The 15935-nt window shown below is 37.8% G+C and overlaps 1 protein-coding gene across 1 annotated transcript in view; it reads left to right on the forward strand.

Annotated features, from left to right (window-relative positions):
* MYO16 (myosin XVI) overlaps positions 1 to 15935 on the forward strand; it is a 654868-nt gene that overhangs the window by 514031 nt on the left and 124902 nt on the right. Inside the window, exon 29 of the mRNA XM_090257968.1 lies at positions 14673 to 14775. Within this exon, the coding sequence (XP_090114094.1) occupies positions 14673 to 14775 (103 nt within the window). The remainder of the gene's footprint in view (positions 1 to 14672; positions 14776 to 15935) is intronic.

Below are 15935 nucleotides of genomic sequence, written 5' to 3' on the forward strand. Positions count from 1 at the left end.
CCTGGGATGAATACCACTTTATCATGATGTATGATCTTTTCAGTGTGTTGCTGGATCTTGTTTGCCAAAATTTTGTTGAGGATTTTAGCATCTGTGTTCTTTAGTGATATTGGCCTGTAGTTTTCTTTCTTTGTTGTTTCTTTACCTCGTTTTGGAATTCAGGTAATAGTGGCTTCATAGAAAGAGTTTGGGAGTCTTCCCTCTTCTTGGATTTTTTGGAATAGTTTGAGAAAAGTAGGCATTAGTTCTTCCCTAAATGTTTTGTAAAATTTGCTTGTGAAGCTAGCCAGTCTTGGTCTTTTGTGTGCCAGGAGTTTTTTGATTACTGTTTCAATTTCACTCTTTGTTATTGGTCTGTTCAGGCTTTCTACTTCCTCTTTATTCAATTTTGGAAGGTTATATGTTTCTAGAAATTTGTCCATTGCTTCTAGGTTGTCAAATTTCTTGCCATATAGTTGTTTGTAGTGATTTCTTACAATGATTTGTATTTCTGTGATATTGGTCATGATTTTTCCTCTTCGTTTCTGATTTTGTTTATTTGGGTCCTCTTTTTTTTTTATTCTTGTTTATCCTGGCTAAAGGCTTGTCAATTTTGTTTATCCTTTCAAAGAACCAGCTCCTACTCTTTTTGATCTTTTGAATTGTTTGTTTAGTCTCTATGTTATTTAATTCTGCTCTAATCTTGATTAATTCATTCCTTCTATTCGCCCTCAGTTTTGTTTGTTGTTGTTGTTCTAGTTCTTGTAGCTATAGTGTTAGATTTTTTATTTGAGAGTCTTCTGTCTTTTTCAGGTAGGCCTGTATTGCTATGAAATTTCCTCTCAAGACTGTTTTTGCTGTGTCCCATAGGTTTTAGTCTGTTGTGTGTTCATTATCATTAGTTTCCAGAAACTTTTTGATTCTTTCCTTGATGTCATTATTAATCCATTCATTATTTAATATCATATTATTGGTCATCCATGAGTTTGATTGTCTTTGAGTTTTTTCTTGAGGTTGGTTTCTAGTTTCAAGGCATTGTGGTCTGAAAAGATGCTTGTTATAATTTTAATTTTCTTGAATTTGTTGAGGCTTGTTTTGTGTCCTACCGTGTGGTCTATCTTTGAAAATGTCCTATGTGCATTTGAAAAGAATGTATATTTTGTTTCTTTGGGGTGAAAATTTCTATATATATCAGTAAGTCCATTTGATCTAGTGTGTTGTTCAATACCTCAATATCTTTGGTATTTCTTTGCTTCAAAGATCTGTCTATTGTTGATAATTGGGTGTGAAAGTCCCCTGCAATGGCTGTGTTGCTGTTAATATCCTTCTTATAGTCTTCTAGTATTTTCCTTATATATTTGGGTGCTCCTATGTTGGGTGCATATATGTTTACCAGGGCTATATCTTCTTGATGGATTGTTCCCTTCAGTATTATGAAATGCCCTTTGTCTCTTTTTATGGCCTTTTCCGTGAAACCCATTTTGTCTGATATAACTGTTGCTACCCCAGCTTTTTTTTTTTTTTTTTTTTTTTCATGTCCTTTTGCTTGGAATACTTTTTCCATCCCTTCACTTTCAGTCTGGGTATAACTTTTGTTTTCAGGTGTGTCTCTTGTAGACAGCATATACGTGGGTTGTGTTTTCATATCCATTCCGCTACCCTATGTCTTTTGATTGGAACATTTAATCCGTTTACATTTAAGGTGATTATTGACAGGTATTTATTCATTCCTTTTGTACCTGTGTTACTCTCTCTCTCTCTCTTTCTTCTCTTTCTTAAAGCATCCTTTTATCATCTCTTGCAATGCTGGTTTGGTGGAGATGTATTCTTTTAGTCTTTGTTTGTCTGGGAAACTTCTTATTTCACCTTCCATTTTGAATGACAGCCTTGCTGTGTAGAGTATTCTTGGTTGTAGGCCTTTGTTTTTCATTGCTTGAAATATTTTTTGCCATTCTCTTCTGGCCTGTAGTGTTTCTGTTGAGAAATCAGTTGATAGCCTTATTGGGGCTCCCTTGTATGTTATTTGCTGTTTTTTTCTTGGTGCTTTTAGGATTCTCTCTTTGTCTTTGAATGTTGCCTTTTTAATTATGATGTGCCTTGATCTAGGCATTTTCATGGGGACCCTCTGTCCTTCTTGGACTTGCATGATTTTTTTCTCATCAAATTAAATAAATTTTCAATCGGGTTTTCTCTCCCATGCTCCCCTGCACCTTCTTATATCCCTATGATATGAATATTTTTTTTTTGTTTCATGTTGTCTAGCAGTTGTCTTACACCCTCTTCATTCTTTTAAAAATTTGTTCATTTTCTTGTATTGTCTGGGAATTCTTTTCTACATTGTCCTCTAACTCATTGATCCAAATCTCCACTTCATTTAGCCTGCTTTTGATTGATTCTTCTGTGTTCTTCAGTTCAGAAATTGATAGCTTCTATGTCCTTTTTTATGCAGGTGTAGTTCTCCGTAAGTTCCTTTTAGCTTCCCTGGAGTTATTTGTATTTCCCCTGGAGTTCTTTGTAATTCCTCTGAAGTTTGTTGTAGTTTTCTCTGAGTTTGTCAAGTTCATTGAGCTTCCTTATAACCATTCTTTTGAATTTCATGTCTGATATTTTGCTTACCTCTGTTTCATCTAGTTCTCTTTCTTGGAATTCCTCTTTTCATTTCATTAGGAGGTTGTTTTTGTGTCTCCCCATGTTGGTTGCTTCTTGTTTGTTTTTGTTTCTTAGGTTTGTCTGCTTTGATTTCCTGCCTTTGTGATATGAGATTCTGTATATAAGACCTTGGGGATTCAGTGTTGTAGTCTCTTTAATCTCCTTAGCTTGATGCTCTTGGGATGCCGTTTATGTCATTTGTTTAAGCTGTCTGGTTTTATTTAAGTTACTCTTTGGTGGGTCCTTCCCTCTGGCTAGTTGATTGAGAGTCAATCTTCCCACTTTGTCTTGAGTTAGTCCCAGGTCCAGAACGCCATGGCGCTGGGGCAGGAGGTACCCGCCATGTCCACCATGGGTATGGTTTTAAGTAAAACACATCAGTGGTGGAGAGCACGGTGCTGGCAGAGAAGAGCACAGAGGTGAAATCACAGTTCAGTTGCCTGAGGCCCGAAATTTTACTTTTATAATAAATGCATTATTTTTATCATGTTCTTAAAAATATGTATATTATGTTTTTCCACTCAAGATGACATAACTCAGTCAGCTGATGTTATAATTAATTCCTGCTAATGTTTGATGACTCACTATATGAATGTCTATTTCATCTACAATGATCGGTTGTCTATATTTTAAAACTAGTATTTGCCATGTAATTTGTAATATATGATATATACAATATATTCAGCCTGAGAAATAAAGAAAATTCTGCATTTGCAAGAACATAAATGAACCTGGAGGCCATTATGCTAAATAGAATAAGCCAAACACACAAAGACAAGTACTTTTAATCATACTTATATGTGGAATCTAAAATAGTCAAACTCTTAGAAGCACAGAATTGAATGGTAGTTACCAGAGACTCTGGGGAGGGAGAAAAGGAGAGGTATTAGTCAAAGGGTACAAAGTTTCAATTGTACATGATAAGTCCTAGAGATCTACTGTACAGCATAGTACCTAGAGTTAAGAATACCATATTGTAATTTTAAATTTTTGCTAAGGGAATAGATCTATTGTTTATAAAGGAATAAATAAAAATAAATTGCACAGGAGGAAATTTGGAGGTAGTAGATATGTTTATGGCATTGATTGTGGTAATGGTTTTACAGATGTATATTTATTTCCAAATCATCCAGTTGAATATATTAAACATGTATAGCTTTCTGTTTGTCAATCCTACCTCAATAAAGTGGTCTTAAAAATTAATAATTTCCAAAATGAACAAACATGATTAAGTTTAGATATCAAACCCTTACTCTTGATTCAACCGTTGTCACACACTTTCAAAAGTTAATGTACAAAAGAAACTTTCAATACTGTTGAAATAGTATGATCTAGTTTCAGTGCCAGACTGTTTCTTTGGAGGGCATACATCATTCTTAACTTCTTCATGATTTACTAATCAACTGTAATGATAGTGATATTCTGAACAACAGAATTATCTAATACTAAGCAACTAATTTCAATATCTGAAATAGGCATAAACTTGTTAATAAAATAACTACATTAGTCACCAATCTCCATAAAACCTTTTAGCCATTTCCTAGGAGAATTGCCTTCTCCATTTAGTAGGGAGAGAAAACACTTGAATAACAAATATCTCCAACAAATAAATTGGCCTGCCTTGGTTTCCTGTCTGTACTCAAAGACAAGTGGTCAGACTGACCCTGGTGAATTTGGTTAAGGAGCCAATAGCTTTAGTAATGGGATAAATTTACTTAAACCATATAGCTTGCAGAGATCTCTTATTTAGGCTTAAACAACAAATGAACACCTGCTCTTCTCAGTGTGATTAAACAAGCTGTTCTTGTACATGATAAATACAGGGTATGGCTCAACCGGTGAATTCTGCAAAATGTGGAGGATGAAAGCACATGGGTTTAAACGCATGCACTGAGTGTGCTCAGCATCCTCCTGGGTGTGTATAAAGAGATCAGAATGCAGCACAATTAGTTCCTTTGCCTACAACCATTATTTCAGCTGCATCATGTATTCAGTCCCCCAAGAGGAGCACAGTTTTAAACGTCCTGTATGTTAGATGACTCTGGAGTGTTATGCATGCATGGATGGGATTTCTGTGTAGAAAAATATTGTAGGGGCTATAATAAAATCAAGTACAAACCTGGCTAAAATAAATGTTCCATGCTGCAAAGACTGTTTAGGAAATGAAACCTAGTATGTATTTCAGGCTGGGACATTTCTAATTTAGTGTTTCATTTTCATCCATTTATTGAATAAGTAGAATGTTTTTACATTGCACAATTAAAATGAAATGGTGGAACTGCCTTTAAGGAGGAGAACTTGAGAGCATTGTCATGTAAATTCTTGGCAGATGCTCCAAATTATTTTTTCCCCCCTGCATTGTGGTACTGGCTAATCCCAGGAGCTGAGATATAACTTAGCATTCTTTCTTTTTATTATTTAACTTCCATATTGTCTGAGAGGAGAGCCCCCCCGGCTTAATTACATGAAGCACATGAACAAATGATGAAGGAAGGAAGGAAGGAAGGAAGGAAGGAAGGAAGGAAGGAAGGAAGGAAAGAAAGAAGTCAAGCTATAGGATTAAGGCCATATCTCCAGGTGGTCTGCTTTGCCATGAACTTGGGAAGGAAATGCTTTAAAGGAAATGTCTCTGATGGAGATGGACAAACTTTGGTTGTGGTCATTCATATCCACTACCTTTGTTCAAACATTTTGGCTAATTAGAACCCACACAAAATGAGAGCTGCAAGATCATCCTGGGGATTTTCAGATGAAGGGTAAGGAACCCTACCAAGGCCTCTCAGCTGGCTCAAGATTACTCAGGAATTCCCCTTTCTCCTCCAGGTTAGCTCTTCTCTCTTCTCCTGGCTCTCTACCAGTAGTGATGTAAAATTCAGACACTGAGTCTCAATTTTGCACGCTGTGTTTTAGAGTCTTAAGAATTAATGTTTGTGATGGCATCAAAATAAGAATATGGTAATGTTATTAATACAGTAGTAACAGAAAACAAGAACAACCACCCACCCAATGAGAGAAACAGGGAAAAGGATAGGGAGGGAAGGAGAGAGATAGATATAATATTGATTTAGAAAACTTGGAATTTAAGGTTTTTCCATTTCCTCTCATTAATATTTCTTATTTATACATTATTCTGTATAATGGTTACATTTATCTGGTCAAACACAAAAATCAAAGTAAAAGTGTGCTTTTACTTTATCTCCCAAATTAACTTATTTGAAGCCATATTGACTCAAAATTCTATAACCTGGATTAATATCATAGCTCCACTAGAAAGTAAATCTTTGAAGTTGTCATGTAACTTTAAATGTCAATCTGGGATAGTGAGAATTCAGTGATGATATGGAGTAGCTGATCATTATACTTAAAATTTATAAGTACTTTATAAATCTTTGTTAGTTTTCCTCCCTTTCTCCATTCTTTTCTCCTTTCTTTCCACTGTCTCTCCTTCCCTCCCCTCTTTTTGTCCTCCCTACTCCAAGCTCATCTCCAGAGAATGGCATGGAGAAGGTAGGGATGTCTCTAACCTTGCCAGTCACCGAGCCCCCAAAAGAATCAGTATGGAGCTGTAGGGTGATATCAATGGGAAAGCTCTTCTGCAGTGCACCTCCTCCTATTCCAAAGGACTCCACTCCTAGGGGGCTCTTGAACCTTGAAGAACATGGGAATGCCACTGTCTTTGGATGGTATATCCATGTTTCTAAAGATGACAGAAGCCTGTTTGCCATTATTGGAAAGAGAAGGTAAATCAGTTTTAATCAGCATCATAAGCAATAGGTCTAGGATTGTCATAGTAATAATGTAAAGATGTCTTCCCTTAGTAGAGTTACATGTAGATCCTGATGAGCACTGATAAGCAGCTTAATGTTGGTCCCAGTAGATGTATACATAAGTTAGAGAACAAATTTCTGGCCTGAATGATTCAAGAGGTGCAAAAGCCATTGCAAAATACATCTAATGTCCACTAGCTGTCTTTCCTATAAATATACAGGAAGAGGTCATGGGTACTGAAGAATGAAGAAAAGTGAGTATACTAGGAAATGGATGAGGCTTATGAGCCCCAGGCAGATGGTATAACTGGTGCAAAGAAATATGGGAAGTTCCTAAGTGGTTTTATTAGCTAGGTACAGAGGAATTCTGGGAAACTGGTATAAGATATGATAGAGGGATGGGCAGATACACATGAGAAAGTCTCCATATGGTATATGGAGCAGTGTAGGCTTCATTATCTAGTGTGGACAGGGGAGGTTGTGTGATAGCAGAGCCAATCCACTTCAGGACAGACAGCTCAGGGGGCCAAAGTCTGGACAAAACCTAAAATCCCAGGTGGATTTTTAAACCCTAAGAGTCATGAAAACAAGAGAAAGAATGTGCATACTTAGAGAGCACAGAAGATGTTTGTGTGAGCTAGACAAATTTTGACAACTCTATCTCTCTGCTTTCACATCCTTTGCTTTAAAAGATGGGAAAATGTGCTTCTCTTTCATTGACAATCACTTCTGCAAGTTCTCTCTCTTTGTGTCTCATTTCTTCTTCTTATCCTGCCTCTCTTGCATGTTGAAATAGATTTTTATTTCTCTCTCAAGCCCACTTGTGTTCCTTTCTCTTTATACTTCTATTTTCATGATGGATGTCAGTACTGTTGATAGGCAGCTGTTACACTCAACCCACCACTCAGCATTCTGAATGCTGGAAATTAGCCCCAAATAGCTAGAAAATCACCCTTCTGCACCTGCACTGTGTTTACCATGAGTGTATGAATAGGGGGAGTTAAACTAACAACCCAGGCAAGCTCATAGAACCAGTGAAATGTGTCCCTATTTAAGCATAGCCAGACTACTACATTCATGGCATATATGCCAGGTAGAGCAACCCCACTGAGCCCTGTGGGAAATGGTCAAGGAAATGGTTAGAGAAGAAACTGTATCCCTATACCATGAGGGCTATAAATTAATGAACAAAATAATTTGGAGTAATGAAAATATACAAAAATAAGCATGAATCAAATGTAGAGTTTTATGTTTCTACAAATGTTGCCTATAACTTGACTCTGAAAACCAAAACATCAGAAAAACTTTGATTAATTTCTACTTCACCCTCAAGCTGTTGACCCTGATTTTTATTTATGTCATAAACCACCAGAGCCCAGCACTTGTGCTTCTCCACCATCTGCTGATGTCTTGATGCCATAAGAATCTGGTTTCTTCTGTGTCTCTGGCATTGTCTTGATTCCCCAATCACCAAATCCAGCTGCCCCTTCTCAGTGTGGACATGCTTTAAGCTCTCTGTAACACGTAGTGCTGCTGACCACATTCAAACTCTGCCTTTTCTTAGCTACTCTGAAATTACTCAGGACCGGTCCTGCATTCCTGTCCCATTCCTCCTTGCTCTGCCCTATGGGCTGACTTTCTCTAGTAGTCCTCTAACGTAGAGCTCTTGTGACATTTCATTTTCCTCTTTGCGTGGATTATCCAGTCCATCCTGAGGGATGAGGAGGTTAATATTCTCCCCAAACATTATTTTGTTCTTCCCAATTAAGTTATTAAAATATGCCCATGAAAAGAAAATGTTAATAGGTCTTGAAATAATAAAACTACATCTTTTCTGAGGTAATTTTGGTCAAAAAATATCATGGTTTATATTTAAGCATATGTGATGAGATTAGGTCATATATTGGTAACTTATGCATTTCCTGACAGAGATTCTTGATTTTCATAGGTGCTCAGGAAATATTTGTTGAACAGAATTAAAATTTAATGGGTTTTAGGATTGAAACCTTCACAATAGAATTTTCTTTGTGAATGAAGAGATGGAGTCAATACTCAGTGAACAAACTATTCCAAAGAAACTGCATCTGAATTTTGTTCCTGAAGCGTTAACTTGATATACATACCTTGTATTTTTCTAAGAAAATGTTTCTACTATTTCATGGAAGATTTTTTTAAGTAGTAGTTGAGTCACCAACAGTTTCACCTAGTTTCTATGATGGCTGCATAAGCCCTTTTTTTTCTATCTCTAGGTCCATGAGAGATAGGATGTCCTTTTAAAACTAAAAGGAACAATCACTTTTGAAAAGAGAAATATTAATTCATATTTTTCTTTAGGTTCTGCTTTACAGGTCTCAATTGTTGTTAGCTTTTCTCTGCTTCAACTGCAATCTATCCCTCTCAGCAACATCAAAAGAAAATGCAACCTATGATGTGGTCTTTTCACTTATAATTTTGTAAGGTATCTTGATGTATATTATCATTTTAACATCATCATATTCCCAATACTGTGAGTCTATTAAGGAGAATTTTTGTACTTGAATCCTTGATGTAGATAAAGTACTTTATGAAGAGTGTACATGTTAAAGAATTTTTCAGTAACTGTGATAGACCTTGCCATGAATCCCCATGTGTATATATTGGAAATTTAAGATGTAGAATGACAAGAGTAAGAAGTTCTAAGTCGTCAGAGACACACTCACAAGAGAAGTGAGACAAGTGGAACATCTAACACAGCTTTTGGTTTCAACCCCAAGAGAGAACCAAGTATTTAGCACCGTAATGGAAGTAGACTCAATTTTCTAAATGGTCAATACCATGCTATGCAGACAGGCAGGAGGTCATGACAGAAAAGAAACTGACCCAGTTGAATAACTATTGACTGGGAAGGGATAAATCTGGTTTTGGAGTGTTGGCTGAATGAGGCCCAATGAGCCACAGGACCCCAATTCTGGACATGGAACTGAACATCCCTCATCTCAAGCCAGGATGAGATAAGAATGGGTTTTCTGGAAGAGTTACCATTTAGTTCTTATAGTCAGTTAATTTATTTTGGATGCAGGATTGATGTCAGCCCGAATACAGAGGTCTTCAGTGGATTATGGTGCCTTTGTCTTGGACAAAAGAGGCTTGAAGGCTGTGGGGAATGTGTGGGGAACAAGAGCTGAGAAGTCCCACCTGTGACCACACATGTGCTCAGGATCTATGCAGTGCTCCAGGATTGTTATTACCGTACGGTCTCAGATTGAGTTTTCTGTGAGATCATGTTTTAGTCCAGTGATAGACCAGTGACACCACCCATAGATAACACTCATATTCCAAAATACAGGGTGATTTTAATTACACTAAAATAGAGTACCTTACCCTGTCTAAGATGATGTTTTTGTCTTTTCAGTTGAATCATACCATTTTAGGTGTCAAAAGAAGAATATAAAATGAGAAAAAAGGCACCAAGAATATGAATTTTGATCTGACTCATTAATACTCTATTCAGATACTTGAGTTATGCAAATTCAATTCTTGGTGATAATTAACAAAGTTCCAGGACAATTATAGGAGAATAAAAGGATAATTTGAGTGATTTCATTTCATTGTGTAACTCTGGCTAAGTGGTAGAAATGCACTGATTTTCCTGAGTGGTTGAATGAGTCTGTATTTCGTTATGAGTTCTAGTGTACTGTTAGAGAAGAAGTCCATCACTCAAAGATCAGAGAGCAACAAATTATCTCTGCATGTTCTATGTACTGATGATTACTGTTGGGCTCTACCTTTTTGGTTTTTCATGCTCCATCTCTCCTTTTTACTATCACAGAACCATCTGGTGCTGTGGGTTTGTGAGTTTCTGCCTAGACGGTAGCAATGGTGTTGAAGAGATTGTCTCTGGAGTTCGAGTGTCCAGAGTTCAAATTTCAGCTCAGCAATTTTTACAATCCATATAAGTGTCCTAGGACTGCCCTAAAAGTACCACAAACTAGGTAGCTTAAAAGAATAGAATCTTCTTTTCTCACAGTTCTAAAAGGCTGGAAGTCCATTTTCAATGTGTCAGCAGGCTCATGCGCTCTGACATTCACTTATCTTTGAGTGGGGACACAAGTCAACTCATATACCATCTCTGTGAACTTGAGCAAGTGACTTAATTTCTGTAATCTATCAGAAGATTAACATGCAGACCTCCGACAGCTATGAGGAGAGTGTGGAGTAACATATGAAAAGTACCTTGCACTCCCTTCAGTGCTCAACAAGTGTTACTTCCCATCCCCCAATGCCCCAGTTCATTTCTTGGCCTCCCATTGTTTATTTGTAATTGTTCCATGCAAAAGCAATCTAGCAGACACCATGGAAGGTACAAAGATGACTCCCTGCCCCAGGGAAGCTCACACACTTTGGGGACAGACAGAAATTAAACTAATGTTTGTAATATAATGTAGAATTTGTATCACTTCCTGAGAAGCACATGCACACACACACGCAGCACTGAGGGGAGAATTATTTGCTAAGTGGTTTGCCAAGAGCTTCATAGCAAATTTGCTACACAGTTGGAACCTGAAGCTATATTTAGATCCCCAACCCAGTTTCTCTCCTATTCTAACACATTGTATCATTATGTTGTTTGTCATCTTTGAACAACTCAAACACTGTGAAACAAAATTCATGTTTGCTCACTAATGCACTGATGTCATACACCGGCATCTTTTGGGGATGGCCATAAACTTCTAGGCATCCATCCTACTGACCTCTGCCCAATTTACTCCCACACTTCACCCCTCGACACCCATATACTCCATTAGACCCATTTGATCTCTCTGTTCTACCCTTGAAATACATTTTTCTCTTTTGCAGCAAATACAATATGGCCAGTTTAAAAAAAAAAAAAAAAAAGCTACCAACTTCAGTGCCTGATGGGTAGAAAATCACATTCTTGCCTATTATTTTTTAAAAATTACTGAATGTTTCTGTCATCCACAGATCATTTCAGTCCATTCAGTGTGATCATGATGATGAGCAGGATTTTTATATCCTTGCTGCTGGCGCTACAATTTTATGTTCAGTTTCTGTTACTGCTGTTTTTACTTCCTCCTGTATCCTGAACTTGACAGACAAGCAAAAATCTATACATGAGAAGGCAGGGTTATTGTTGATGTTGATATACTTATTTTGTTCGAGTCGAGGTTAGGAAGATTATGACAATTCTCAATCCAAGACAAATAATATACAGTCATTGACTTATGAGGCTTAGACTTAAATTTTTTGACTTTGTGATAGTGCCATGGCAATATACATTCAGTAGAAACAGAACTTCTGATTTTGAATTTTGATCTTTTCCCAGTCTATCGATATGCCCAATATTCTCTCATGATGCTGGGCAGTAGCAATAAGCCTCAGCTCCCAATCAGCCACATGATCATGCGGGTAAACAACCGATACTTGACAGTGTATTCATCGTGTTAGATGATTTTGCCCAACTATATGCTAAGAAGGGTTTCTGAGCCCGTTTAAGGTAACCTGAGCTAAGCTCTGATGTTTGCTAGGTTAGGTGTATTAAATATATTTTCAACTTCACGTATTTTCAATTTATGATGGGTTTATTGGAACCTAACCTCACTGTAATTGGAAAAGCACCTGTCTGGAGTTTACAGAGACAATGCTAAGGATTCAGAAAGGAAATAAATGTCTGCTACTAAAAAAGTTAAATCAGTATATTTTCTCAGTCTGTGTTAGAGCTACACACATAGTGACTGCAGCACTGTCTCTCATGTGGTGCACCTCCTGTATCTGCAGCACTTGCAGCAATAAAGAAACGTGTGTAACATCGCCCCCACCTCCTCCCCGTGGCTATCAGCAAGACATGCCCAATGCTCTCAGTGCTTGGTCAGAGGAAGGTGTTTAAAAAGATATGTAGGCAATGCACTTCCTTCCTTCCTTCCTTGTCCTAAGGACACAAAAAACCCTCATTTAGAAGACTCCAAATTTACTGCAGCAAACTTTAGATGAAATGCTAAGGTAGTCTACAAAAAATAACAGAAAACTAGGTGATTTAACATTTAGCATTGAGTTTCCTTAGCAGCCTAATGTGAGAATCATAAACACACAGTTCAACTGGATACAATTGCACAGATTTTTGTTTCTTCTGTCTATCCTCCTTCTCCTCCACTTCCTCCTTCTTCCCTCCTTCTCTTCCTTTTCCTCTTGTCTTTTCACCTCTTCCTTTTCCTTCTCCCCTCTTCCTCTTTCTCCTCCTCTTTCCCATTCTTCTAATGCAGTTTTACTTATATGTCAGGTACAATATGATAAGTGCAAAGAAAAATTTTACATAGATTTTTTAATTGGATCATGTAATTTTGAAAGGAATTTTAAAATAATCCATAGAAAACTATTTTGGCTAGGGAATAAAAGATAATAATTTAAAAGAACTTTCCAAAACAAAATAAAATGTCCTTCTGGAAGATTTAAAACACTCAATTATCTCTTATATGGGGAGAAAGCTACTCTGACTCTCACTTAACTAATAATTCTGAGGGTTTTGATGTTCCTTTATTATAGATTCTAACTAGGTTGAGATGCCCTCTCAAATACAGAATGCTGGAATTTCTTAAAAGCTGTATATTTTAGCTTTTTCGGGTAAGATCTTTGTTTAGTGTTAGTGGTGTTCACCTTCAGTCAAGATTCCAAACTACTTGATTTGGGCCTTCGGTCAGGATTCTAAGTGTCTTGAATTGGGATTCTACGAGGTCTGTCTGGAAGAAGTCCAGCCATTGTTACTATAACAAGAACTGATATAACGTGGCAGCCTGGGAGTGGACTGGAATGCTCATGCCTGAACAATGAAGATTTCACTATACTAGTCAGTGAGCAGGAGACACCATCGAGTGAGCATCTACTCTGGCCACCACATTCAAAATGACTGAGCGAGTAGAGCAATGAATCTGCATCAAGTTTTGCGTTAAGCTTGAACATTCCTCAGTGGAAACCATTGGGGTGATTCAGAAGGCTTTCGGGGATGATGCAATGAGTGCAGCCCAAATAAAAGCGTGGCACAAATGCTTCAAAGATGGTCGAGAATCTGTTGAAAGTGACCCACGTTCTGGAAGGCCTGCAACAAGCAGAACACCTGAGAATGTTGAACGTGTGCAGGCTGCAATCAACAAAGATCTGCGACTGACAGTGCGAGAACTAGGAGCTGATCTGGGGATTCCAAAAACTACTGTGTCTGAGATTCTGATGCATGACCTTTGCATGAAACATGTGGCGTAATTCCTTCTGCGACTTCTGCTCCCAGATCAGGAGGAACATTGTGCTGCAGTTGCTAATGACTTGATTCAAACCACTACCAATGAACCAGATTTCCTCCAAAAGGTTATAGCTGGAGACGAATGATGGGTCTGTGGCTGTGATCTGGAAACGAAGGCACAGTCATCACAGTGGAAGGTGTCATCCATTATAAGTTTGCCCATCTAGGCCAGACAAAAAGGAGTATTACCTCAGAGTTCTTTGTTGGGAGAAGCAATATGGTGAAAATGGCCACAGCAACAGGCAACTAGTGATTGGCAGCTTCATCATGACAATGTTTCTTGCCCATGTATCGCGTCTTGTGCAGTATTTTGGTGAAACATCAAATATCCCAGTTAACTCAGCAACCCCTACAGCCCAGATTTGGTGCCCTGTGACTTCTGGCTTTTCCCAAAACTAAAATCACCTTTGAAAGGGAAAAGATTTCAGACAATTGGTGAGATTCAGTAAGATGTGATGGGGCAAAACTGATGGTGGTTCCAACAAAGGACTTTGCAGTGTTTTGAACAGTGGGCCGGGAGAACTGTGAGGCCCCAAGGTGCCTACTTTGAAGAGGACTGAAGCGGCATTGTCCGATGTACAATGTTTCTTGTATCTTGTGTCTTAAATAAATGTTTCCTTTTTGTGTGTTAAAAAAAAAAGCTGTATATTTCAAAGATCATTCTAAGTATTTAACTGAAAACTAACAAATTAATTTTCTTTCCCTTCAAAGTTTCTTTTGCTACATGGTTTGCATCACTCTATGGTAGTGTCAAACATATATAAGGGATTAAAAATATATTTGATTCATTTAAAAATCATGTTCCACGTAAAAGATGTGTTATTTCACAGTTGCCTGTTAAAGGCACAATGGATAGAGTATGTGGGGACACATGGAATTAAGTAAAATGGGGAAAAAATTAAAAAATAGTGTAACAAAGACAACTCTGTTGCCTATAATCATTGGCTTGATGACTTCAGTCTCTGCTTTCATGTCCCTGTTGCTTTTCACAGGTATAAGCCATTGACGGAGACACTCCCCAGTGAGAAGAAAAAACTGTCTGCTGAGGAGAAATGCCGACTTGTTCTCCAGCAGTGCAAATTACAAGGCTGGCAGGTTAGTGACCTACAGGCTACTAACATACCAGTTTAAGATTTTAAATAAGTAGGCTGAGTCATTGTGGTGAGCCACTGGAGTCTCACTGGCAAAAACAAATTGCTTTGATGTGTTTGGCCAGGCGAGACACTAAATGTATTCCCTGGAAGCACATCAATCTTTCTGATTTCCTGGTTCTAGCAGCAAGCAGCAAACACACGGGGGAAGCCAACAGGCCCCTGTACTGAACTGACAAGAAGTTTGTGAAGCCCCACTCAGTTTGTCCACGTTGCAGATTTAAACATTGTCAGCAAAGCTTTTGGAAGGATCTAAAAGGTTGCAGAAGCCTGAGAAACCAAAATGTGAGGACAGAGCATTGATTTTGTTGGCACTTAGCTGGGATCTTACAAGTGTTCTTTAGACCCAAAGTCCCGAGGCACCTCAAGTCTTGTTTAGGCTCCTTTTTTTCTGTTTCTTACCTACCACACACTGAAAATGTCACTATCCTTTCAACTTCATTTAATGGCAAAATCTTCATAATTGGAAATATTTAATTATGTCCTGTGGTCCTTTTGGTTGGCAGAGCCTAGGGGCCCACCAGTGGAATAGCTGGACTTCCAGAAAGAGGAAGTAACATGAAACAGAATGACACAGGAAATACTCCCCAGAAACAGGGCAATACTGTGGAGTTTGTTTATTACCTTAAAAAACATGAATATGCCACCTTACTAGGATAAGGAAGAGATTTGCAACTAGAAAGAGTCAAGAAGGTACTATAGGAGCAATAATGGGAATTGGAATAAAGTCCAAGGCACCAGGAATTATTGGATGTTTCTAGATATAGAACAACTGTAAGTGCTTCAGTGGCAAAGTGCATGGTGGCTAATAGATTTGGCAAAACAACAATTAGTGGAAAGCAGATATAAATCTAATTTTTAAAAAATGATAGGTAGATAAGGAAATTCCTGGCTATTTCTACTATATTGAGCATTTTTCTTCTAAGTAGTAAGTGGATGTTGAATTTTAAAAAATGATAGGAGAGCTTCTACAAGTGAAAAGACCTGGTAATCAATGAGGCCCCAAACAAGGTCTTCACTTCAGAAATGCTGAATGTGTCTGAAAGTGGCCAGTCTCAGCAAGCAGCTAGAGACTACTGACTTGACACCAGGATACTCATTCCT

This window comes from Furipterus horrens, unplaced genomic scaffold (genome assembly GCF_987537825.1).
Source record: "Furipterus horrens unplaced genomic scaffold, mFurHor1.1.pri manual_scaffold_12, whole genome shotgun sequence".
In the NCBI taxonomy this organism is placed as follows: Eukaryota; Metazoa; Chordata; class Mammalia; order Chiroptera; family Furipteridae; genus Furipterus; species Furipterus horrens.